The sequence below is a fragment of the Numida meleagris genome, chromosome 14 (assembly GCF_002078875.1).
Source record: "Numida meleagris isolate 19003 breed g44 Domestic line chromosome 14, NumMel1.0, whole genome shotgun sequence".
In the NCBI taxonomy this organism is placed as follows: Eukaryota; Metazoa; Chordata; class Aves; order Galliformes; family Numididae; genus Numida; species Numida meleagris.
The window spans coordinates 5,227,545-5,250,744 of NC_034422.1; the positions used below are offsets into that span (position 1 = coordinate 5,227,545).

Genomic DNA, 23,200 nt, shown 5'->3' on the forward strand with positions numbered 1-23,200 from the left:
GATTTCTTACTACATGCTTCTCTCACACCTCGCAGAACTACTTAAGGACATAGTATTACTAGAGGTCTCACCTGTCCCAGTGTCTTCAAGAAAATAAAATCACTTCCCTTCAGCTTCTGTTTTGGGTCACATTTTTCAGAAGCTTAGTTTGTTGCTATCATTGCATTCCTATTTCTTCATAAAGTGACTTCATAAAGGGCATCTGTCTCACAAAATGAGAGTGGACATCTGGCACATAGAGAATTAACTATGGAGCTCCCTCGTGAACACTGATCCCAGCAGCAAGATGAGTATCAAATGAGATGCGCGCTCGATTTCAATGGGATGGTAGCACGTGCATTTCTTAGAGTATTCACCACTTCAAAACATTAATAGAAAAGTTTAATCTCTCTGAAGAACAATTCAACAAAAGGTATCTTATCCGCACTAGGAACCACACTACAGAGAGCTTCTAACAGGTAGAACTCAAAGGCACAAGATAATAACATGAACGCTGCTTGTCTGGGGAATGCAGCTCCCAGCCCCAAGCTGAAGGTGACATCTACAACTGCATCACGTCCACATCCTCCAGAGGGTACAGCTTTTTCCAGAGACTGTGGATGCCAGAACCTGCTGCATCACCTCCCCCATACCAGTTCATTCACCATGACAGCAGAGGTAGGTCCCCAGCCAGCAGTCAGGGCAGTAGCGCATGGCTCATGCTACTCTGGAGAGAGACGAGTAGTCACCATACCCAAACTTCCCATCGTCCCCTTAAGACAAGGTGCTGCCAGCTATCGATGCTTATCATCATCTCTTTGCTTCTTGGTATCTCTTTCCCTGCTCCGGTCTCTCTCTCTGTCTTTTCTGTCCCTGTCCTTCCTCTCTCTCCCTCTGCTCCTCTCCTCTTTCGAGTCCCTCTCTCTCTCACTGTCACCCCAACCCCATGACCGCTCTCTTTCTGGCCCTCTCTTCTCTCTGTTCCTTTCATGCTCTCGGTCTCTTGTTCTCCAGTCCCTTGTTCCCTCTCGGGACCAGTTTCTCTTTTCTGCTGAGCCTTCTCCATAGAAATCATTTTTCATGTTTGGCAAATTGATGGGTTTCCGGAAAGGTCTGTCCCGTCCTCCGAACCGCAGCTGCCCAGATTCTTTTTTGCCTCCGAAACCACCTCCGAGCCTCCGAGGAATCCATCCTTTGAGAGTTCTTTCCAGTTCAAAGTCTACAAAGACCTCGTGTTGATCAATAACCAGCCTGTTTGCATCTCTGTGGGCCTTCAGCAGAGCACGTTCCTCTTTGTACTCAATAAACGCGTAACCCTTGGAAAATCCTGTGACCAAGTCTCGAACCAGACGGATCTTTCTGATGTCTCCGTAGCGGGAAAAGACCTCCTTTAATTTCTCCTCTGTTGTCTGAAGATTGAGCCTCGCTACGAACAGGGTGAGGTGAGGATCTCCGGTGACGCCCTTGTTGGGGACGTAACGCGCCAGCATGGCCCTCCAGATGGCACGGTCATGGGGCTCCTCATCCGTGCCATCGATGCTGCCCGCTTTGAGGGGGTCATACTCCTTTGCTATGGGCGCCCAGTCGTTCATTGCTAGCGGGAAAAGAAATAGCGTTAAACACAGCTCACCGCTAGCGCTTCAGAAAGAAAAGCAGGCAGGGCAGAAGCGCTTCCCAGAGCACAACAATCCTCACAAAAACCCTCCAGAGTGAGCGCCAGGAGCGGCCCTGCCGGGACGTGCCTCAGCAGCAGCTCCCCGCGCGGCTCCCTCCGCCCTTCCCGCTCGGGATATCGAGCCCGGCCGGGCTCCTCTCACAGACAGCGGGGCCACGAGCGCCGGCTGAGGGCCGCGGGGAGGAGCCGCCCCGCCTGAGGGGCCCCGTTCCCGCCCTCGCGGCGCCCTCTTCTCCCCTCACCTCTCCTCCCAGCGCGGCCCTTCGCGCCGGCAGCCGAGAACCCGCCGGGCGAGACCGCGTTCGCCTCAGCCGCTTCCCCCCGCTCTCAAACGCCGAGCGCCGCCCTCCCGGCTCCCGCACCGCTTTCGGCGACTGCGGTGCAAAGGAGCGGCGGACGTATTCACCTCCCGCCCCGCCCCAGTTCGGAGGCGGTTCCGGGGCGGGGCACCGCCTGGCCGCGGCCCCTCCATGGAAACCCGCGGGGCTCGCTCCGCCCGCGGGGCCCGGCCCTGGGGAAGGAAGTTTGTAACGGGCCGCGGACATGCAGCACCGCGGGGAAGGGGAGGAGGAGGAGGATGGTGATGGTGATGAGGATGGCGGCCCCGAGAGCGCGCTGCTGAAGAGCCCCTTCCAGCTGACGGCTGAGGATGTCTACGATATCTCCTCCGTGGTGGGCCGGGACCTGCTGCAGCTCAGCGCCGGCCCCGCGGTGCCCGCCGCTGCCGCCCGGCTGCAGTTCAGCATGGTGCGGGTGCTGGAGATGCTGGAGGCGCTGGTGAGCGAGGGCAGCCTGGCCGAGGAGCAGCTGAGGATGGAGCGGGACAGCCTGCGGGCCGAGCTGGAGGCGCTGCGGGGGCGCGGGGCCGCGGGGAGCGCCCAGCAGGTGGGTGGGGAGCGGCCGGGGCCGGGGCCTGCACTCGGACAGGAGGGCGTCCAGCTCTTTGGAACGAGACTGTGCTGTTAGGTGGGCACTCTGCTGCGACAGGAGATAGGAACAGCATGAAAAATAGTAACTAACGGCTTGGAAAACAAATCAGGATGATGAGGAAGGGATGCTAGTTGTAACAATTAGTGTATATTTATAAAATGCAGGGTTTCTAGCTTAAGGAGCACTCCGGTTTACGTAGGATCAATAAGGTTGGTAAAGACCACAAAGATCGCCAACCTCAACACATCACACCATGCCCACCAACCACAGCCCTCAGTGCCACATCCCCACAGCTGTTGAAGACCTGCAGGGACAGTGACCCTACCACCCCCCTGGACAGCCCATGCTAGCACTGACCTCTCTCTGGGAGAAGAAATTTCTCCTCATATCCAACCCAACCTCCCCTGACATAACTTATAGCCGTTATCTCCCATTCGGTTTTGACAGGTTACATCTCCTGCTGTTTATTTTACAGCCCAACTTGGGACCAGATAAAATGGTGATAGACCTCACAGATCCAAATCGCCCTCGGTTCACGTTACAGGAGCTGCGGGATGTGCTGCAGGAACGTAACCAGCTGAAAGCTCAACTTCTCGTGGTGCAAGAGGAGCTGCAGTGCTACAAAAGGTACATGGTGAAGTCAGCAGAGAACTAGTAACATTTACTTCTTTCTAGGGAGCTTATCAGATGATGATATTGCAGGATTGGGCACCTAAATTGGGCTAGGTACTGTCCAGCCCTAGAAGGAGAGACATCTCTGCTCCCAAGTGCCTACAAATGAGCAAAGAAAAATGTGGGAACAATGAAGTTTCTATGCAACATAATTTTAAAAGTAAACTCCCCCTTACTCTGTGCAGTTAACAGCCTATCGTGGTAACTGTCCCCCTGAAAACCTACATATGGTTTCTACAACTCCGCATACAAGCTGAGTTCTCACGCACAGAAATTAACCTGCATAGTTACAGCAGCTGCACACACACTGCTCTTGTCTAAAGCCACACCACTTACCGGAAGATCATGGGGGTTTCCATTTTGTTTTAGTAGAAATTTACTTCCTCCTCCAACTTGCCTTTGAGTACAGATGGGGGTCTGCTGGTGTATCTGCTGTTCCTTTGCCCCCATCGTGTGTATGGCACTAATGTAGAAAGCAGACTATTAAGCCCTTTTGTTATCATTGAAGAGAAGCTGGTTTTTTGCTTGTTTTAAGAATGCCAGCAGAGTAGTGCAAGGCACTGTAGCTATGTTGAACAAGTTCATTCAGAGCAGAATCTGTCTTTTTAAGAAGGGAGCAGCTTCTTAAGGGAGAAGATAAGATCCAGGAAGGGTGTTCCTTTTGTGCTACAAACTGCTTCACTTCCAAGGCTGTTTTCCCCACCCACTTCTGCCCTTCATCATCTGGCTGTCTTGTAAGGTCTTTGGAGCAATAAATTAATTTTTAATCTAGACTCAGATGGTTTGAGAACTAAGGATTTCAGCTGAGATATCTCAGCAACAGACTCTTAGATTCACTAAGGCTGTCCTTTGCCTTGTCTATAACAGGTTAAGACAAAGTTAAAGTTAAATCCAAGAAGTCAGTTTACAAACTGCACAGCTGCAGTTCTCACATAACAGTGAGGCACCAGCTTCCCCATCTCAGCTGACTACCTTTGCTGTGCAACCACTGGAATGGCTTCTTGTCTTTGATTTCTCATCTGTGATACATAGCTTACTACAGGCCAAGTTAAAATTTGACAGAAAAGTTTAAAATATGCTGTTAATAGCCCAGTACTTTGTACTGAGAGAACGTGTAAATGCAGCTTTTGGGTTCAGGTAATTCTGTGCAGTTAGTTTCTTATACAGAGTTACAGGATAAGCCAAAAGCCACCTTCTCTTTAAACAGTCACATAAAACCCAGAGCATAATTATATACCCATAAGGCACAGCTGTGCAGGGGAAGAAAATAAATCTAAACTAAGTCTAAATTCTGTAGTCCTGTGTATATTTGAAATAAGCTCTATATAACATTAAGATCTGTGACATCCTTACAGAGACTGGCTTAGAGATAACGCCTGATGATTTGGGGGTTTGCGTTTTTTAATCATGATTTATGAGTAGAAGTTACAGTGCAGATATTAGAGATCTGCAGCATCCCCAAAGAGCTTGTAGTCCCAGTTACCTGCAAAGAGATTTTGCCTCAAAGTCATCCCATGCCTGATGTTACAAGTTTCTAGACACTTTCCTGCACTTTTATTTTCGAGGTCCAGAACAGTGTTACTTGGCTAATTTCAGCCTCCAGCTACTGCATTTAGAAGCTGTGATCCACTCAGCTCTCAAGACAAATGAGGTCAGCTCAGGATAGTAAATAGCATGCTGTGAAAACATAACATAAGCAATCTGGTAAAAAAAAAAAAAAAAAAACTAACCCAATGTCAAGCAAAAGAAACATCCTTTGGGGAAATGGAATACTGTGTGGTTACAATCTTGTAAAGCATAACAGCAGCAAAGCAGCCTGACAACAAATCTACAGCTCAGGCACAGCCTTTCTTTTCTGCTCTACAGGAGGGAAGGAGGAACAAGCACTTCCCTTGCAGGGAAGCTGGGAATCTCCCTGCTGTTCCCAGTTGTGTGGCTTGAACCTCCATGGCTGCGCTGAAGGTACCATGGATCTACCCACACAGAACTTCACCATCTGTGTCTGTGCCCTATTCATATCTGTGGGTTCTTGTACAAATCCAACATATAGTTACACTTTCCCTTTCACTTGTGTTATCTTTTGCCATCTTTTCTTCTATGAGAACACTTTGCCTTTTTTTTTTTTTTAAAGTGTTTTTTAACTTTTTTTCCCCCACTTTTTTTTTTTTTGTAAGTGTTCTCATCACAGCAAAAGCAAAATTCCATTGGAGTATTTACATAAAAATAAAAATCAGCTCATTAAAAGGAATGGGCCAGGCTGCCACCCCTGTCCTGTGAACACCCACTCACCCACATCCCAGACTGCCCTCTGAACAGGACAGCAATGCTATACTATGCTAGTTACAAAAAGAGAAAAAAACAAACAAAATCTACTTCTCTTACCAGTGGGATCATCTCACAGAGAAGGGACCAAACTAAAGAACTGGAGAAAGAACCCTGTGGCAGCAGCCCAGGCACCAGCAAGGACAGTGATGAGAAGACAATCATCAAACGGCTGTAAGTTTGTCTATATAGGTTTTGTTTTTTTAAGCAAAGCATGAGAGGACACACTGCGCACACAGTGAACCCAGGGATGAATTCTGAACTTTGGCCTACTTGGCTGGATGTTGTTTTCTCCTCCTCTACAAAATCCAAACATGATAGAGAAATCCTTTCCTGTTGAAAAAGCACTCCACAGGAAAGCAAGCTCCACCTAGAGAAGCAGGGTGACGCTTCTTTCTACAAAGAGCATTTCAGAACAAAACTATGCAACTTGGGACCTGTTAGCACATTAAGACTCACGATAGCTGTCCTTGGGGGTTTGTTTACACCGCGTGCAAGCAGCTGCATGCAGTACCCACAGGCTCAGGTCACGTCCTTAAAGCTCCCCAAAATAGCAGAACACACTGACGTGGCAGTCACACCGCATGGCCCTTCTTTTCCATTTGTCTTTTGCAGGTTCTCTTTTAAACATGGAAAATGAACGTTCTTGAAAACTTAGCCACTTCTGTTCAGAAATGGCCCTGGTGAAAGCACCTGAAGGAGGGAGGAGTCAAGAATTGGAAAATAAAGCATCACTCTTACTGTAGAGAATAAGCAACCTCAGAGGAATTGTTGTACAATATTTTTTTCAGAGTAGGCTTTACTTTGCTTTTTTTTTTTTAAGCAACTGTTTGACATACATATACTTTGTGCATTGTTGGATTCCTTTCAGACATTACTTGTGAAACAAATAAATGTTTATATAAAAAAAGGTTTTGTTTATTCTTATTAAGAGAGCCTACGATGGAAGTGTACCACCATGCATTTATCCTGTCTGCCTATGGGAGTGATCAGCCCAACGTGATTTTATAAGATTAAGATATGTTATTTGTAAAGGGTGTGACATCCACGTGCCTTCACAGTGAAGAGCTGGGAAAGAAGCACCCATTCCAATTGTACCCCTCACTGATCTTACGTGAAAAGTAATTCCCCATCTTATATTAACACACAACTGCTTGAAAAAAGCCCCTATGCTGCCCTGTGCTCTGTCTTCCTTTGCACTAAATGGGCGTACACAGGAGAAGACCTTTAGGGTCAGGATGAAAGAAAAGAGACTACCACAGCAAAGGAAGAAAAGCTGTGGCGTCACACACTGATCACATCAAGGACTGGTATTATTTCAGAGGTGCAAACAAGCTTCAGCTGGAACAGGTGCATCAAACATTTCACTTCCGACAAAGGATTTCTGGGCTAGACAGTTGTCTTTTTCAGAAGCTTTGTTTTTTCCTCCAATTAGCTGATACAAGCTGTGTATTAGCTTAAGCAATGATATTTATCACTAGTAGTATCATATAGGGCAAATAATAGTAGAAAAGAAGCTTGAAAAATACCAGTTAAATTCCACATTTAGACAAACAATTTCAAGAGCAATAGAGTGTGAGCAGACATAAAGAGCAGTGATAGGAATCAAACTATGATCTGACACTCCTTAGAAGTGAAAGCAGGTTCTGAAGTCTTTTGATTCCCCCTTGCATGCTAGTAGCATGAAAGATATAGGGCCCCTCACACATCTGCTCAGAAGCACAATGCAAGTGTCTGCTGACGACAGAAACTGCAGTTTCCTTTCAGACAGAATTTATTAGCAACTGTACATTAGCAAGACAAAGATGTCCTTTCCTAGGTAGGCTGCTTCACAGCTAATGCAGCCAGTGCACAAAACAAATGTTGCCATCTTTGACATACTAATAAGCCTTGCTCATATATAATTTTCTAGAACATAGTAGCAAGGAAGGAATTTAATGCATCTTCTGGACGGAGTTTATCTTTAGAGGGAAAAAAAAAAGAAAATTGTGCAAGAGCAACAGCCAGGACACATCTCTGAAAGATGTTTACACGTGCTCTTCCTGTGTGGTTCCTCCCAAGATGTATTTTCCAAGCTTCCTGAGTGGAGGGGGTAAATCACGTCTAAAACCACAGTACTCAGTCTACCATACCTTAAGAAAACGTCAGGTAACGAAGTGCACAGATTAAGCAGATGTAAGTAAATATATCAGCTTGCCAAGGAGATACAGAAGAGTGTAACACAGCCCGAGCCCACTCCTCACTGGGAGGTGGAAGAGACAGTAAATACTGCGATTATTCTTTTCAAGTTACCACTGAGGATGCTCTTTACTGAAAAGAAGAAGCAGGTGTTCACCAGTTAATGTAGACAGGACAGCACTGCAACCTTTTGGGGCCATTCTTTTTCTGGCACCATCACAGTTGCATGCAACCTGGTGTGAAGAAGAGATGCACAGCTTCTCTCTCAGAAAAGAAGCCAACTGTGGCCACAATAGAAGCGGCTAGAGCCTTGTTAAAGCAACTATGCTGCCTCCAGCAAAGCCAAGCAAAGAAGTTTAACCCCCAAGCCCAGGGCACCTTTCCCTGCTAAGTGCTTTACGTCCTGTTAGAAGATGAACCTCTCCTATAAGGCACAAGGATAAAAATCAAAACTGTGTGTTTCTCTGAAAAGTATTGAAATATATACACAAACATATACATACACACACACAGCTCCTATAAAAGCAAAAGACATCCTCAGTGCAATATCAGCTTTATTACTATCTTCTGATGCAGTGCTACTTGATTACCAGTTAAGCATTTCAGAAGACAATTTCATTTTTATGTAAAATAGGGAGATGCTCCCTCCTTGTTATTTACAGAAGTGACACCAAAGAACAGAGATGTTAAGCTATTTAACCTGATAGAGAACAAGCAAATTTTTAAATAAAGAACAAAAGGAAGCATTTGATTCCAATTTTGACTTAAGGGAAGCACTCTAGTATAACAGGTGCTACAGCAATGCACAGCAGTATCCTGTTCCTGACACCAGAGAGAAATCACTGCCAGCTAAAACAAGACAGTGAAAGAAGCTTACCTGTAACTCAGTACCTGTAAGGTAACACATCTCCAGTTAATTCAGGAATTGTGAAAATACAATTCACAATTGAGCACTCTCTGCTGAGCTGGCCTTGTGTTAAATGGTAAATAACAATAAGCATTTAATGGCTAATGATTTTCACAGCTTACTTTCAAAACGCTAACCATCTGCAGTGGAGACAAACAGGTACTATAGCAGCCACTTCATAAATAATAAATATATTCTTTATTTTACAGAGACATTGTCTTCAAGTTTTTAATTTAAAAAATACATCACTAAACCACCTCTCTTGCTGCTGGAGCATACAACCATGATGTTGGCATCTGACCTATCACATAGGCAAGCACGCAAGGTTGTCCTGGAGGGCATTAGCTGAAGCAGCCTTCAAGACATGAGGAAAAAAAGATAAACAGAGCCACAGATCCCTTGCTGACATCTTCCAGCAGCAAGCGTGACCAATGGCTCACAGCCATCTTCATCTACACACGTGCCAAGCCTGCCTTGGCAAAAATTCGAACCAGTAAGAACTCATCTTTAACATAAAGGACCTGCACTGTCTATCGCCCGCCTACGTGACAGATTTGGTTCTCAAACAGTAATGTTACAAACATCTGCAAGATGCTAAGCGCTCAGCTCCCATTTAAGACAGTGGGACCAGACCATGGTGGACAGACTTACAGGACCAGGCAATAAGGAATATACTTTCATCATTGCATGAACTCCATCATTACAATTTCAAGCTGCATATGAAGATGACTTTCAGAACCACTATGCTCAACTTCAAGCATTCACAGTAAATAAATAGCTTCTGATGGAGCTAATTAGCATAGGAAGGTAATAAAAATTTTGGAGAGTTTTTCCTTTACTTCTTTAAAACCCTCTAGGAATCATCACCTCCAAGAATCAGTCATCAACTATAAAAAGATACCATCCCAAATTTTAGAAGTCATGTCCAACATTGATTCTCTTGTGAAGTTAACTGCCCACGTTTTTAATCAGTATTAACCCAGCCTATCAAAATTCATCCACGTTTGTCTTGGAGTCATTTATCTGAAAAAAGCAGCCAGCACGACCCTCTATTTCCCTCAGCACAAGTGCATTTAAAGTTAATTGCCAATGAGATACCACACTGGGAAAAAAAAAATAGAACCCTACCACAAGTGATTTGAGAATGACAGAAACAATAGCATCCATTTCAAAAAAAAAAAAAAAAGCTTTGCAAGAAGTCTAACAAGTAGTCAAGCCATTGATGCAGGAGTCGGCATACAAAAAGCACACTTGCTGTCATAAAGCTAACGTCAAGTTCACCACCCCAAAAAATGGAGTATAAGATTTCACTGCAGAAGCACAATCCAAATGATTAAGTTTCAATCTGTGCAAGTCCTTGCATGCTCAGGTGGCAGTGCTCACTACGCAGAAGGGTTCTGTTTTCTAAGATGGGCTTCCTTTTACAACACAGAAGTTTTGGCAGTCTAAGACAAAACTTGAGCCTGCCTGGAAAGCTGTAATAGGAATTGAAATACTGCAGAGTAAAAATGTAGTTTTCAAAGAGCTCAGAACACCATAAGCAGTTCACTAAGAAAGCTGAGGGAAGTGAGGACGGACAAAAAAAATCCACTGACTCCTTGCAGAGCACTCAGTCTCCACCACCCTCACCCCCCCAAAAAAAACAAGCTAAAACCACACCCAAAAGATGAAGAATTAGTGTTTCAGCCATGGATGAGCTTCAATGGAAGCTTTGCTTCTGTCTCCATAGTCATATAACAGTTCTTCACCTGCTTTAATGTCTCTGGAAGCTATCAATATGAGATGAGGCACACCATCAATGTCATGAAGCTTTGTTTGACAATTGCCACATTTGCTGTGATTAATCAGTCTTCCCAGACGATTAGTTTCTTTTGTAGCATCAACACTGGAAGAACAAGAACACGTCATGCACAAATCATATTAAAGGACAAGAAACAAAGTGCAAACTAGATAAAGAATTAGGAATACATACAAGGCTTGAAAAGGAAAAGAGAAGGAAAAAGTTGTCTGAACAATTGCTTCAGAAGAATTGGAGTTTGGGGTAAAAAAAAAAAAAACAACACCACAGAGTGATAAAGCATGCAAAGCATGCACATGGAGTTGGTGACAGGCACTGAAGAAAGAAAGAGACCCACAGTCAGAGACAGCTGAAGGAAGTGTTTTTCTCTTCAAATCTGTTCATACTGCTTTTCTAAAAGAAAATATAGCAACTCAGGAAAAGCAGTTAATTTCACAAGACGGTAAGTTTAGGAAGAAATCCATGGCAGAGCTAGAAGTCTCATCCAAGCAGATACAGCTTTACATATAGATTGTGCTGTGCTTTAGAGAATAGGGCTGTGAGTTGCCCATCATTCCTTTTAGCCCAGAGGTAGGGAGGGCTCTCAGACAGCAAAACAGTGCTCCAAGAAAATCCCCTAATTCATGGTTCCCAACCGAAAAAAACAAAACAAAAAACACCAGAGCTGTATGAAAACAGGAAACAAAAAAAAGCATTCAAAAGTTTCTACCATTCAACTATACAACACACAAAGCAAAAGCAGCTTACCAGTACGTTTTGCTGAGGTACTGAAAATAGTACATATAGCAGCCTGTGGATGGATCTTGAGCATACACAGCTTCCCGCTTCTTAGCATCAGTGATCTCGAGGAGATCTCCATGATATTCAACTACAAATTCGCCACGATTAAAATGTTTAGTAGCAATTACTCCTCTCCCTTTGCCATCAATATAATCGATCTGTTGAGTTGAAAAGAAAAAAAAAAAATCAATAGGGAAATGAGAAGGTATTCACATGACTGCCAATATGCTGTTTCCTAGGAAAGGAGTGCATGACATTTGTCATTAAAATGGCATGGCACAGCATTTGCATGTCACAGACAAAGCTGTGGAAGCACAATTTACTGTACAATGGAAGAAACAGAGCAACTTCAGGATGCAGTGTAGCTACCACGCATTTTGACTGAATGTCTAAGCTTTTCCATTTCAAGGGTACATTAGCATGAACAGGAAAAAAACATGGCAGAGGCACAGAAAGGTCAACCACACCAACTGAATTAGTTACCCACTAGTACACTTGATTCTTCTCACCTCTGCCTGTGAACTGTACAATGCTTACAAGGAAGTTTTCTCTATCACTATCCTAGAAGTGACAACGACAACTGCAGACTGCTGCTTTTTGAGAATCACTGCTCTTGTAAGAGCTAGACTGCATGAACAATACATAGCACTCGGGTTAGCATTGCTGTTACCTTCATTCCCTCTTCTTTCCCACTTGTAATCAGTTCGTCGATTTTCCTCCTTTCCTCAGTCTGAGGAAGAAACAAGACAAAAAACAAGACTAAGTTATTTGTTGATAGCTTTTGTAGTTTGTTCCATAGCTAAGAGGAAAAGATTGGCCAGTGACATTCACTTTTCCAAACCATTTCTCTTTCTAGCAAAACTAAGTTGTAAAGAGACAGAATAAAGAAACATCCCCCAAGAATGAATTATCATTTAGATTCCATCCTAAAAATAACTGGCTCAATATTTATGTATTTAGAAACATTCCTAACAATACTTCCAGTGAATATTTGCTACTGCATTAAGTAATGTTATTTTATCAAGAAGCACTACCTCCAGTTCAGATTTGCTCTTCCTGGAACTTCTTCTAACTGGGTAATAATCTGTCACTTTTCGATTTGGTGCTCTTCCTTGTGTTCTAAGGGAGAAGAAAAACAGGAAACACTCATTTCAAACTACTTCTGAAGTTACACCTCTAAAACAGGTATCTAAATATATATATATATATTTATGCTTATGTTAAACATTGATCAGTGTGAATCTATGTTCTTACCAGTATTCTGCGTTCCAAGCCAGAAGCTACATACTCTATTACTAATCCTTTAACCACAAGAATGAGATGCCACTGGTAATCAACTGAAAATCACATTATAACTCTGAAGGTCCCCCGCCCCATGTGCCTTTCCAGAAATGTAGGTCATTAAAGCTGCTTGGCCATGAATTCATCAATGTTAGGTTACATTATTGCAATTACATCAGTAAAGGTATCAACTCAGCCAGCACTCCACCAGCTACAATAACCTAATATTACGCTTCTGACAAGATAGACTCCATTTGTCCACAGAAAACTAAGTCTTAATGGCTTAATGGTTCATAAACTAGTTTTTTTTTTTTTTTTTTTACTGGCAAGCAAGGCAAGAAAAAGTCATCTGCAAGGCTGATATATACTTTGAGTGCAAATATACTATTCTTGAAGAAAAAGAAGAATCTTCTTTAAAATGTGTTCCCTCCATTACAGCCATTTGCTTAAAAAAAAAAAAAAAAAAGAGCAAAGCAAGGGAAACATTAATTCCAGGTCTGACAACGCCTCTCGAAACAAAATGTAGATATAGGCCTCCAATGCAAAATAGCCCAAAGCAGAAAAGCTTTTACAATTCCAGAAGTCACTTACTTCCTCCTTGGTCCACGTTTCGCTTTAACCATCTTTTTCTGAGCTGGTTTTGCACTGGCCTCACCAGCACAGTCTGAAGGCAGGAGTGTCTTCTCAGTTTCTACAGTTCCTTGGTTTTTTTGATCAGAAGAGACCACTGAAGTATTGCACCCGCTTTCTTTATCTTTCTGCTCTTCTGGTTTCATAGCACCTTCAATTATATTGCCACCATTCTTTTTTTCTAGTGACAAAGAAATCAAGTAAGGCTCTGAATTCAAGATCATCCATACCAGAGTGCTTTTAAACAAATTCCAGTGGTTTCTATGTCAAGTTTCTAGTGCTGTCATATAAGAGACAGAGGAAGGGAATAAATGATACAATCTCTTTCTGCTAGAACTCAGGGAGACTGTTACTGGACTTCCAAGTAGTTGTTGCTATAGCACAGATAGTACAGAATGAGGCATAAGAAGAGAAAAAGAAAAGGTAAAAACAAGAGCAAGTGCTTCGTCGTGGTGTAAAACCAAGCAGCAAAGCTAACCTGACCACATGCTACGTTCAGTGGTACAAACACAGCCTGCCAGCCAGTGCATTTGGTGTACTAAGTTTTCAGGTTGTTATAAAGGAATCAGCAACCTGCCCTGAAGGAGCAGAAGTCTCTGCACCCTGCACTGCTACAATCAGTCACTGCAGAAGTGGTGCTAAGGGGCCAATACCACTCAGACCAAATCCACAGGAGCCAAAGGGCAGGTGCTTAGAAGACAGACTTCTGTTACATTGAGCTTACTGAGCATATCCTACCTTGAGCTGACCACATCCTCCTCAGCTGACTGATTTAGAGGTAAATGAGACGTCTTAAAGCTGAATAAAGTTTTCATTTACAGCAAATTACCAGGTTTAATTCCCTCAGGCCAAGACAGATGTTTCAATCTCACTGGAGAAATGAAGCACTGCTTAAAGGCCACTGTGGGAAAGACTAAAACCATTTTCATTTTCTTGGTGAAATCGAGGGGTTACAGCCCATAAGTTTCCCTGTGCTCAAAGGGGCTTAAAACACCAACTTGCAAAGAGCATTTGAACCAAAACATTTTAACAAGTTACCACACTTAACAACCACACCTTTAAACACAAACCAGCTGTGGGGTTTTTTTTTGTTTGTTTGTTTGTTTTCAATAATCACCTGATAAATCTGTGACTTCAGTTTTGAAAAGGATAAGGACACCATCATCCTTGTAGTTTGTTTGCTGACGGAGCTGTAGGATTTGGGAAAGAGACCAGGGCAGGGGAGCTGCCCACCTCCTACAGTTCTAAAACTGGGGGCAGTGAGGAAAGCACATCTCACAAAGCAAGCAATCCAAAGATCAGTCTTACCATCTCCTTTTCTGTTGGTTTCAGTTAGCATTTTGCCCTGACATTTCACTTCGTGATACATGACAGAGTTTTCTTCTTGAAGTGGGGAGCGAGCACCAGAAGTTTTGTTGGGATTCAGGTAGCTGTAGATTTTGGATTGACCAGTAAACGCATTCTCCTAAAACAGATTCACACATACAAACAAAAAAGCGTATCACAGAGATGCTGGGAGCTTCCATTTGGGAAATACAACGTGCTGCAAAGACCAGGGCTGACAGCTGACTGTGCTAATGCAAGTTATATTGCTTTAATGCATCATCCTTGCTACCGTTGCTATTTCTACGACATGAAAACACAACTGTGGTAAGCACTCAGAGAATTTTACTAATGCAAACGTCTCAGTTCATGAGGACCTTCACGTGCAATGTGGTAGGAGAGGACAGCCATAACGAACCCCAACTTCCACCCTCTTCTTCAAGATACGAACTCTGGTACTAAAAAAAACCTGAGCTGCTCAAAGAGCGCAAGCCAAAGAAAACACCAATAACACAGCAGAAACTGGCCAAGCCTACCACATACCTCTCATAGCCAGGGAAGCATGAACTTACCCAAACACTCATTAGGTGTCAAACATTACTGCAATTAATGATATGCTCTTCTGAGCAGCATGGAAGACTGTTTTGGAAAGTCTACCTTGAGCAACACCCCTCAAGGAGCTTTGGAAGATGAGCAGTGCTATCTTTTTATCCATTATATCGTATAAAATGGAGTATTAAGACTGTTGATAGCATAAGAAACACACAGTGTTCTAGGCAAAGCACTTGGTCCCTGCTGGCAAAAGAGTAAAACCCTCTGGCATGGTCAAACAGCACAAGGCTGGGGCTTGAAAGCTGGTTCAGGCTGAGGTCCCCAGCAGGGAGGAGCACGGATTTAGCAAAGCTTACAGGAGTTGTGACACTTTCATTTTCGTGGTTCTCTGCAACTAGGCCAAGCTCAGCTGCACACGTATGTGGAGCACAGAGATTTCAGCTGTGAAGCCCCAGTGTCTGGACAAACAGATGCAGCTTGGCCAGAAGAAGTTTGTCTTGGCTGTATTTTGACTCAAGTAAAAGCACTTACAGATACTGCAACTCAGCTGAAATAAAAAAAACAACCAAATTTTGCATACTTTTTTTTTTAAAGCATACAAAGGTTCCCACTGGCTAAGAAGAGTAAAATAGCTCAAATACGGCCATTTGACTAACCAAATGCTCCGGTATACCTCATCGCATAAGGACTAATGAAGTAAACAAAGCACACAGTACATAAGAAAATTTTAATTATTTACAAAAACAAGTAACAGAGTACACAACTCACCCACAAAGTAAGATCAGTTAAAAGCTTCAGTAAGAATTAAGATTACAGCAAAACACCCAGAGAAGAAGTCAGTCAGACCCTTCCCCCTCACTGAAATATATCAGAGAAGCCCATCAGAAATGAGACTTGCTTATTTACAGAAGCGAGGCTTTTAGGATGACATACAACAACACTGGATGCTAATAAATGCAGGCAGTGAAACCCGCACTGAGAAATTCCCTAGGTTAGGAGGAACTCCACAGCCTGCCGTGTCCCGGGAAGGCCAGCAGCAGCCCACCTGCCCACGGAGCTCCGGGCTCCGGGCACGCACTGACAGGGCCACAGCAGCGCGTCCTCGGCTCCGCTCCCTCGCCCTCCCAGCCCCCGCCCGCAGCGCGGCGCTCCCGGCTGCCACGTCTTTGTCTGTGCCGGGTTTCAGAGCCTCCGCGGCATGGATTTTCTCAGCCCAACAACACACATTAAGGGCTACTGAAGATCCCTGGGTCTTGACGCAATAGCCAAGATTCATCTCAGCGAGGTTTAAATGCAAAGCGATTACCAAGCTCGGGCCCCATCTAGGAAAGGCAGAGGACGGCGGGGTAGCAGGGAAGCAGGGCTGTGCCCGGGCCTGGCCGCTCGCTGACAGCAGCTCCCGCCGTTCGCAGGGCAGGGAGGGCACGGGCGCAGCCCGACCGCGCTGAAGCCTGCCCCGTTTCCGACTTCGCCGGACAGCCCCACGCCGGGGGCTCCCGAGGCCGCCACCCCCCGCGCCCGCCCCCACACTGCGGGGCGCACCCGCAGCGAGCGCCGGGAGCCGCCCGCCCCGGACAGCGCTTACCCCACCGGCCCGGGCGCGGCCGGGGCTCTTCCTCTCGGCGTTCTCGGGGCTCGCCTTCTCCGCGCCGCCCGCCCTGGCCTTGGGCATGTTCCTGCCTAGGAGCGAGGAGGGAAGAACGGCTTCTGAGCCATGTTCTGCGCCGCCGCCCGCGGTCATCTCCCGGCCCCCGCGGCCTGCGCCATGTTTAAAGGGCTCACTGCGGCAGGGCGAGCCGCGGCGGCCCAGCCCCTTCCCGACGAGCTGCGCACACCGCGCGGGGGAGGAGTCCCGCCGGCCCCGGCGCCCCGGGCCTCTCGGGATGGATCTCCGCGCCGCCGGCAGCCCCGTGCCGACCGGCCCCGCGTCCGCGCCCATCTCCGGCCGTTCCCTACGCGCCGCGCGCCCACGACCCCCCATAACTGCACCCACCGCTCCCCGCCCCGCCCGGGCACCTTTAGCCATGGCGGTGGCGGCGCGGCGCCCAGCAGCCCCCGCGGTGCGGCTCCCCCGGCACCGTCCCCGGGAGCTCCCCCGCCGCCGCCGCCGCCAACCGCCCCGCGGGGAGACGCCGCGCTCCCTGCCGCACTCCCATTGGCTCAGCCGGGTGTCGGATAACAGCTTCCGCGCCGCCGATTGGCGCTCAGTGCCGCGCCCCGCCCCTCCCTCTGTCAGACCGGAGAGGGTGCGGGCTCCCGGGACCGGTGTTTAAATGTGCGTCCCCTGGGCGCTGATTGGCCCGTGCGAAGGGCAACGGGCGCTCTGATTGGCGGTCCCGGGAGGAACGCCCTTCCGCGGCACGGCCTCGCCACGTGAGTAGCAACGCTACGAAAGCGTTCGATTTTTTCACATATAAAACGTGAGTAAATCACCAGCAAAGCTCGAGGGACCTGCAGCATCAGCGCATGGGTCAGCACCCAAGGGCAGGCCTGGGGCACGTGCTGCAGAACCAGTAAATTACCATCGCAAAGATTAAACCATCAAGGAGTCAACATGGCACGCATCAAGGGACTGCGGAATGTTTCTTCTTTGCAGTGGTTGTCATCGTGGAGGTTCGCAAGTTATCACGTCACCTCTTTGGTGTCTTTAAATAGGACAGTGATGTAGGTTGCTCCAAAAGTGAATGCATTCTCCACCATTAGCTAGGCACTTTTGCCAGCAATGACAACAACAAACAATCACAGAATCATTAAGGTTGGAAAAGACCTCCAAGGTTATCTAGTCCAACCATCCACCTACCACCAATATTGTCCACTAAACCACATCCCTTAGCACCACACCTAAATGTTTCTTGAACACCCCCAGGCACAGCAACACCCCCCCTCCCTGGGCAGCCTGTCCCAGCTCCTGACCACTCTTTTGGAGAAGTTTTTCCTAATATCCAACCTGAACCATCCCCTGGTGCAGCTTGAGGCCATTCCCTCTTGTCCTATCTCTGGTACGTGGGAGCAGAGGCCGACCCCCAGCTCACCACCACCTCCTTTCAGGAGCTGTAGAGAGCAATAAGCATCTCCAGAGCCTCCTCCAGACTGAACAACACAGCTCCCTCAGCCTCTCCCCACAAGACCTGTGCTTCAGACACCTCACAGCTCCGTTGCCCTTCTCTGGACACGCTCCAGGGCCTCGATGTCCTTCTTGCAGTGAGGGGCCCAACACTGAACGCAATACCCGAGGCACGGCCTCACCAGGGCTGAACACAGAGGGACGATCACCTCCTGCTCCTGCTGGCTCCGCTATTTCTAACACAAGCCAGGATGCCGTTGGCCTTCCTGGCCGCCTGGGCATGCTGCTGGCTCATGTTCAGTCTTTCTTATCAGTGTTAGCTCTTTGAAGACTTATCTAACAACATCTACTAGGGCTACGGAGCAACACTGGTGTGCTGCCAACACGAGCAGTGGTCACCCACTTCCAGCTTATCAGCAGCCACAGGCCACTCACTCTCCCCCGGGCACCCCTATCAGCCAGAGCCAGGAACACAATGTGACTGCGGAGGACACAGACACAGGAGGGCATCGACCGGCCATCACGTTGGTGAACTGCTTCTCTATTCCACTACCATGTTGGTGAACCCCCCTGTTTGGGCTGGTACACCAACAAAAGCACCGGAGTTCTTGGCAGACTCTGGTCTGATTTTTCCATCCGAATTCACACTGCTATTTTGACATAACTAGGATGGCACTGGAAAAAATACTGCATAAATTACTAATGAGGATTTCCTCCCTGCAGTAACTTAGGAATGCTATTCATAGTCCCCCAAGAAAGCTCTGGAAATACCTTTCTTGTGGTTTTGCTCAGTTTTTTTTTTTAATATATATTTCTTAATGTTTTGTGCATGTGCAAGGGCTGCTCCAAAAGTAATGCCTCCTATTTTATGATGTTGACCCATGACACCAGAGGCAGATATTGGTGGGATGGCAGCAGAGCTGAACCTTCCTCCCAATATCCCAACACGTTTTGTTGCTGTGTGACAGGTGGCAGCAGAGGGGCAGCGTGACACAATGGCATCTGACACGGGAGTGAGTACAGAGCAAAGGTGTGTCTTTGACTTTCTCCATGCAGAAAAAAAAATGGCCTCCATTGACATTCATGGACGCTTGCTGAGCACTGATGGACACCAAGCAGTGGATGTGAGCACAGTGAGGCGGTGGGGGTGCGTTTCAGCAGTGGTGACAGTGGCAGTGTGTCACCTCCACTGGTGCAGATATTTCTGAGCGCAGCGTGCAGGCTCTTCTTGTTTATTGCTGGCAAAAGTGCCTAGCTAATGGTGGAGAGTGCATTCACAAATAGTGTTTTGTAGCTGAGAATTTGCTCTATCGAACACTGTTATTGTGCTCTTTGTATCTGTTGTCGTTTCCATGGAAATAGGAGGCATTACTTTCGGAGCGACCTACGTATATTAAACAAAGCAACCGAGTTTACAATGAAGCTGTGAAGGCCGCCACTAGAGGGCAAAGCAAGCTAAACAATCATCATCCCTAGAGCAACAAAGAAAACAATGTCATCTCTGACCGGCCTCTGCTGCCCAGCCCTCTGCCGTATCACACTGTGAGTCACCAAATCGGGCTTCCCCGCAGGGAGCTATGGCCAAAAAAGGCGGCACGGACGGGAAGGTAAACGCTGTCACACGCAGCCTACAGCCCCCAGGAGGATGTGTCCACCCGCAGCTGCCAGTCACCGTGACTCAGGACAGGGAAAGAGCGGCCTGCTCGCACACTCGGGGCTTGACAACCCAGTGACCTACATAACATCTCCGTGGTACCCAGAGCAGCTCCTCGCTGCACTACAGCCTGGCACCGCAGCGTGACATTGTGCAGTGGGGGACGGAAGGAAAATGAATGGGGAAAGCATTGGATTTGCTTGGAAAGAAAAACGTCATGAGTAAATAAATTCAGTCTTGATTAATGCTTAACCAGTTTGTTGTTGTTTTTTCTTTACATACCTATTTTTAGGACTTTCTAATTCTGAATTTGGGTACCACTGAATGTTGAAGTTCCGTTTCTTTAAGATCCACCCCAGACACGCTTGCTAAATATTTCTGAGAGTTTGTTGCTGTAGTTGTCATTTATCCAGCACCTGTTGTATTCACAAGATGAAGTGCTGACAATTCTGTGTTTTAGTCATTGTACCACTGTATTTAGAAAGCAAGTAAAAACGAATTCCTCGAGGATAACTGCTGAGCCTCACATTAAGTAACGTTATTTTATAGCGACACAGGAAAATGTCAGTAGGTGTTAACTATGCTTCCTAGGTTATAAAGGTACCTTCAGAGTAGCATCTGGTAATGGTAAAAAAAGCAGTCTATCTAACCAAAAGGTGCACTCAGCAAGGTACTTGTCACAGGCACAACTGTAGGGAAACAAAGCCCCGCAGTAATTGTTTCTGTGGTAATTATGTGTAAGTAGCAAGTATCTGCCACAACTCACCTCTCCCAGCCGAGAATGACCATAAGCTCTGCTCCCAGGCCTGACGGTGTCTTTTCAACTCAAGACATCAAAAATCTCACTTTCTGGCCACAATCGTATGGAGCTGTACAGATGCATTCAGCGTTAAATGCGCTGCACATGACTACACTTCTTTGTGCCTTTATCAGAAGTATACAGGTCAGTAGCCAAGACATGAGCTTCATTTACACTGTTCTCATCTCTGCCCAGAGTTCTGTCATCTTTTCCTCCATTTAGTGTCTGAAGCATCACTGATGAATCTGAATTACTTATTCAGTTTAATTAACATTGCTTTGCCTTTGGATAGCTTAGCCTAACCCTTATTGGTTATTTTGATCCATTTAATGAAAAAAAAAAAAAGTAAGTAAACTTAGATAAAACTGAATGAGCAGCACTTAATGTTTTAAGCAGATTTCATGGCTTCCCACACTTTCCTTAAATTTTACGCTGAAACTCCTTGAAACTGTCCTTACACAGACGTGAAAGAACTTCAGGACTGTTTAACAAAAACGTCCATCTGAGGGCTGGAACGGTTAAGAGCTCTCTCCAGACGCAGAACTAGCCCGAGGGGTCACCAGGTTCCCAAGTGCTCAGCTCTTTGCAGCAGCAATGCTCACATCAGCAGCCCGTAAAACACTTGTCAGGGAAAAGCCGTGTGTCAGCACATCCCCGCGGGCGTCTTCCCCACGCGGCTTCGCTGTTCCCCTCCTTCTCCTCAGGAGTTGCTGTGAGGTGAAAGCCGGAGAGCCGGGGTGCTGGGAGGGCACGGCGGGGCCGGAGGTGCTCCCACGACACCGAAGTGTTCGGAGCTCCCATCTCTGGGCAGGGCACGAGAGCCGGCTCTCACAGGAGCGTGCCCAAGGCCCAGCTCCACAGCAACACACCCAAAGCACCAATCGCGGCGGAGACAGGGCCGACAGGACCACTTAAGGAGCAGCTGAGGCGCGGAAAGGCCGAAACGCCCCTAGGTCACCTCATGCCGCCAGCCCGCGCTCCGCTCCCCGACGCGGGCCATCACCCCCACCCCCGCTTCACAGTGCACATGCGCATAGCATTGCGCGCGCCCCCTCAGCGCGGCCGCAACCTGCGCTTGCGCACTACGCGCCTCCCCGTCAGCTCTGATGCGTCTCCCTCACACCCCCTCTTTTTTTTCCATCATGCCTCGCGAGGAGGTGGCTCTCGCGAGAACGTTGCATCCCCCGCGGCAGCCGCCATCTTGGAGAGGCCGCGATCACGTGACCGCGTGCAGCCGTTCGCCTCCGCCTTCCCCTCCCCCACCCAGCGGGAACCGGGCCCGGATCGTTCTTCCCAACTGCGGCCTCCACCCTGGGGCCGTGCCCGCGCGTGGGGACGTCGCTTTTTGAGGATGCCAGAAACGCTCGCTGTTTTTTTTTTTTTATTTTTTATATTTTTTCCGGAACTGGCTGCCGCGGAGGCGGGGCGAGAAGAGGAGCGGCACGTCACGTGATGGCAGAGCGCAGGGCGAACACGCCAAGGCCCGGCAACGGCGGCGGGGGGGGGATGGGCGCGCGAGTGAGCGGCGGCGACCACGTGACCCGCTAGGTCGCCGGAGTGAGGGGCGGAGGGGGGGTCGTGGATCACGTGGCATGGAGCGCGCGCCAGCGGCGGGTTAGGCGTCACGTGGGAGTGGCGCGCTGCACGGTCACGTGGTGCGTCGCGGCGGGCGGCCCCAGCCCCCTCCCCTCCCCCTCCCCTGTGAGAGGGGAGGGAGGGCCAAGATGGCGGCCGGGAGTTAGAAAGCGGCGAGCGGCGGGGCTGGCGGCGGAGACTTTTGGGACTGGCTGCGGGAGGACCAGGCACGAGAGAGAGTAAGTCCGCTTCCGCCGTTCCACCTGTCTGTCGATTCCTGGGGTTCACTTCAAGGCGTGGTGGGTGCGGCCGCGGTGCCCCCGGGGGTCCGCTCCCTTCGGCGCGGCCCGGCCCGGTTCGCGGGGCGCTCTGGGGCAGTGGGGGGTGCGCTGAGGCGGTGTGCGGTGCCTTCAGCGCCTCTCGGTCTCTCAGTGCGTGGAGAGCCGCTCCGCTGCCCCCGCCGGGGGTCCCTGCTGGGCTGGGGCTGGGTGCGGGGGCGGCCGCTGCCTCTCGGGAGCAGCGCGAACTTCGGGGGCGGGAGGGCCGCTGGGGCCGTGGGGAGCGGGCGGTGCGAGGGGGACCTCTCCGCCCGGCAGCACGGCTCCTGGGCCGGGTTCGGCTGTCCGCCTTTGTGCGCCCGTTTCGGGGCTCCGGGATTGGCTCCGGGGCGGAACGGAGCGGGGGGGCAGGGGCTGGATGCGTTCGGCGCCGTTAGGCGCTGCCGTGCTAGGGGACCTTTCGCCCTTCCCTGGGGTCCTGATGCTGCGAAGGGGATCTGTAAAGCGAGGAAGGGCTGAAAACAAAAGTAGTGCATGGGACACAATTACGCAGCCAATTCTGGCCTCAACCCGGAAGTTTATGTCCGGAACACGTGTTGGCGAGGCTGCGGGCTGCGACCCTCCGGCTGCGGCGGTGCCGCGGGCACGGCCGAGCCCCGGGGCGGCTGCTGGGAGCGGCTGCAGCCCGAGCCCCGTCGCCCGGAGGGGAGAGGCCCCCGCCCTGGAGCAGCCGCAGCGCCGCGAGCTGCCGCACTCGGAGCTCTCCGGGGTGAGAGCGCTGCGTAAAAACGCCCCGATGGTCT

The 23,200-nt window shown here is 48.3% G+C and overlaps 4 protein-coding genes and 1 long non-coding RNA gene across 13 annotated transcripts in view; 3 read left to right on the top strand and 2 right to left on the bottom strand.

Moving 5' to 3' along the window:
- SNRNP35 (small nuclear ribonucleoprotein U11/U12 subunit 35) lies at positions 360-2,123 on the bottom strand. The gene is made up of 2 exons (XM_021412630.1): positions 1,897-2,123; positions 360-1,573 (listed from the first exon to the last, which is right to left on the bottom strand). Exon 2 carries the CDS (start codon positions 1,569-1,571, stop codon positions 774-776), a length of 798 nt encoding a protein of 265 aa, XP_021268305.1. The 5' UTR covers positions 1,572-1,573; positions 1,897-2,123; the 3' UTR covers positions 360-773.
- On the top strand, positions 2,160-6,332 carry RILPL2 (Rab interacting lysosomal protein like 2). 2 transcript variants are annotated; one of them, XM_021412637.1, is made up of 4 exons: positions 2,160-2,539; positions 3,060-3,211; positions 5,642-5,752; positions 6,194-6,332. In XM_021412637.1, exons 1-4 carry the CDS (start codon positions 2,198-2,200, stop codon positions 6,216-6,218), a joined length of 630 nt encoding a protein of 209 aa, XP_021268312.1. In that variant the 5' UTR covers positions 2,160-2,197; the 3' UTR covers positions 6,219-6,332. The 2 variants fall into 2 exon arrangements, with proteins under 2 accessions (XP_021268312.1, XP_021268313.1); XM_021412638.1 differs by having other exon boundaries at positions 2,160-2,431.
- KMT5A (lysine methyltransferase 5A) lies at positions 4,819-21,907 on the bottom strand. 7 transcript variants are annotated; one of them, XR_002443376.1, is made up of 9 exons: positions 16,613-16,981; positions 14,461-14,617; positions 13,114-13,333; positions 12,276-12,360; positions 11,912-11,971; positions 11,209-11,399; positions 10,412-10,548; positions 6,038-6,271; positions 4,819-4,933 (listed from the first exon to the last, which is right to left on the bottom strand). XR_002443376.1 is itself a non-coding variant. In XM_021412610.1 (9 exons), exons 2-9 carry the CDS (start codon positions 16,697-16,699, stop codon positions 6,114-6,116), a joined length of 1,095 nt encoding a protein of 364 aa, XP_021268285.1. In that variant the 5' UTR covers positions 16,700-16,707; positions 20,512-21,907; the 3' UTR covers positions 5,771-6,113. The 7 variants fall into 7 exon arrangements, 6 of the variants coding, with proteins under 6 accessions (XP_021268283.1, XP_021268285.1, XP_021268284.1 ...); XM_021412610.1 differs by lacking the exon at positions 4,819-4,933 and adding an exon at positions 20,512-21,907 and having other exon boundaries at positions 5,771-6,271; positions 16,613-16,707; XM_021412609.1 differs by lacking the exon at positions 4,819-4,933 and adding an exon at positions 17,044-17,479 and having other exon boundaries at positions 5,771-6,271; positions 16,613-16,707.
- LOC110406313 lies at positions 18,029-19,997 on the top strand. 2 transcript variants are annotated; one of them, XR_002443412.1, is made up of 2 exons: positions 18,029-18,712; positions 19,060-19,997. It is a non-coding gene; the product is annotated as an uncharacterized LOC110406313 (long non-coding RNA). The 2 variants fall into 2 exon arrangements; XR_002443411.1 differs by having other exon boundaries at positions 18,029-18,615.
- SBNO1 (strawberry notch homolog 1) overlaps positions 21,943-23,200 on the top strand; it is a 30,317-nt gene continuing 29,059 nt past the window's right edge. Inside the window, exon 1 of the mRNA XM_021412590.1 lies at positions 21,943-22,358. The gene's annotated coding sequence lies outside the window, so the exon portion shown is untranslated. The remainder of the gene's footprint in view (positions 22,359-23,200) is intronic.

Bases quoted from the DNA above. Each gene is read 5' to 3' on its own strand.
- KMT5A (XM_021412605.1), bottom strand. From the start codon at position 16,966: ATGGGCGCGGACGCGGGGCCGGTCGGCACGGGGCTGCCGGCGGCGCGG. The intron at 11,972-12,275 runs GTAGTGCTTCTT...TTTCTTCCTCAG, and splicing joins AGAGCAAATCTGAACTGGAG to ACTGAGGAAAGGAGGAAAAT. The intron at 6,272-10,411 runs GTGAAGAACTGT...TCCCTCCTTCAG, and splicing joins TTCCAGAGACATTAAAGCAG to GTGCTTTCACCAGGGCCATT.
- SNRNP35 (XM_021412630.1), bottom strand. From the start codon at position 1,571: ATGAACGACTGGGCGCCCATAGCAAAGGAGTATGACCCCCTCAAAGCG.
- RILPL2 (XM_021412637.1), top strand. From the start codon at position 2,198: ATGCAGCACCGCGGGGAAGGGGAGGAGGAGGAGGATGGTGATGGTGAT. The intron at 3,212-5,641 runs GTACATGGTGAA...TTCTCTTACCAG, and splicing joins GAGCTGCAGTGCTACAAAAG to TGGGATCATCTCACAGAGAA. The intron at 5,753-6,193 runs GTAAGTTTGTCT...TGTCTTTTGCAG, and splicing joins AAGACAATCATCAAACGGCT to GTTCTCTTTTAAACATGGAA.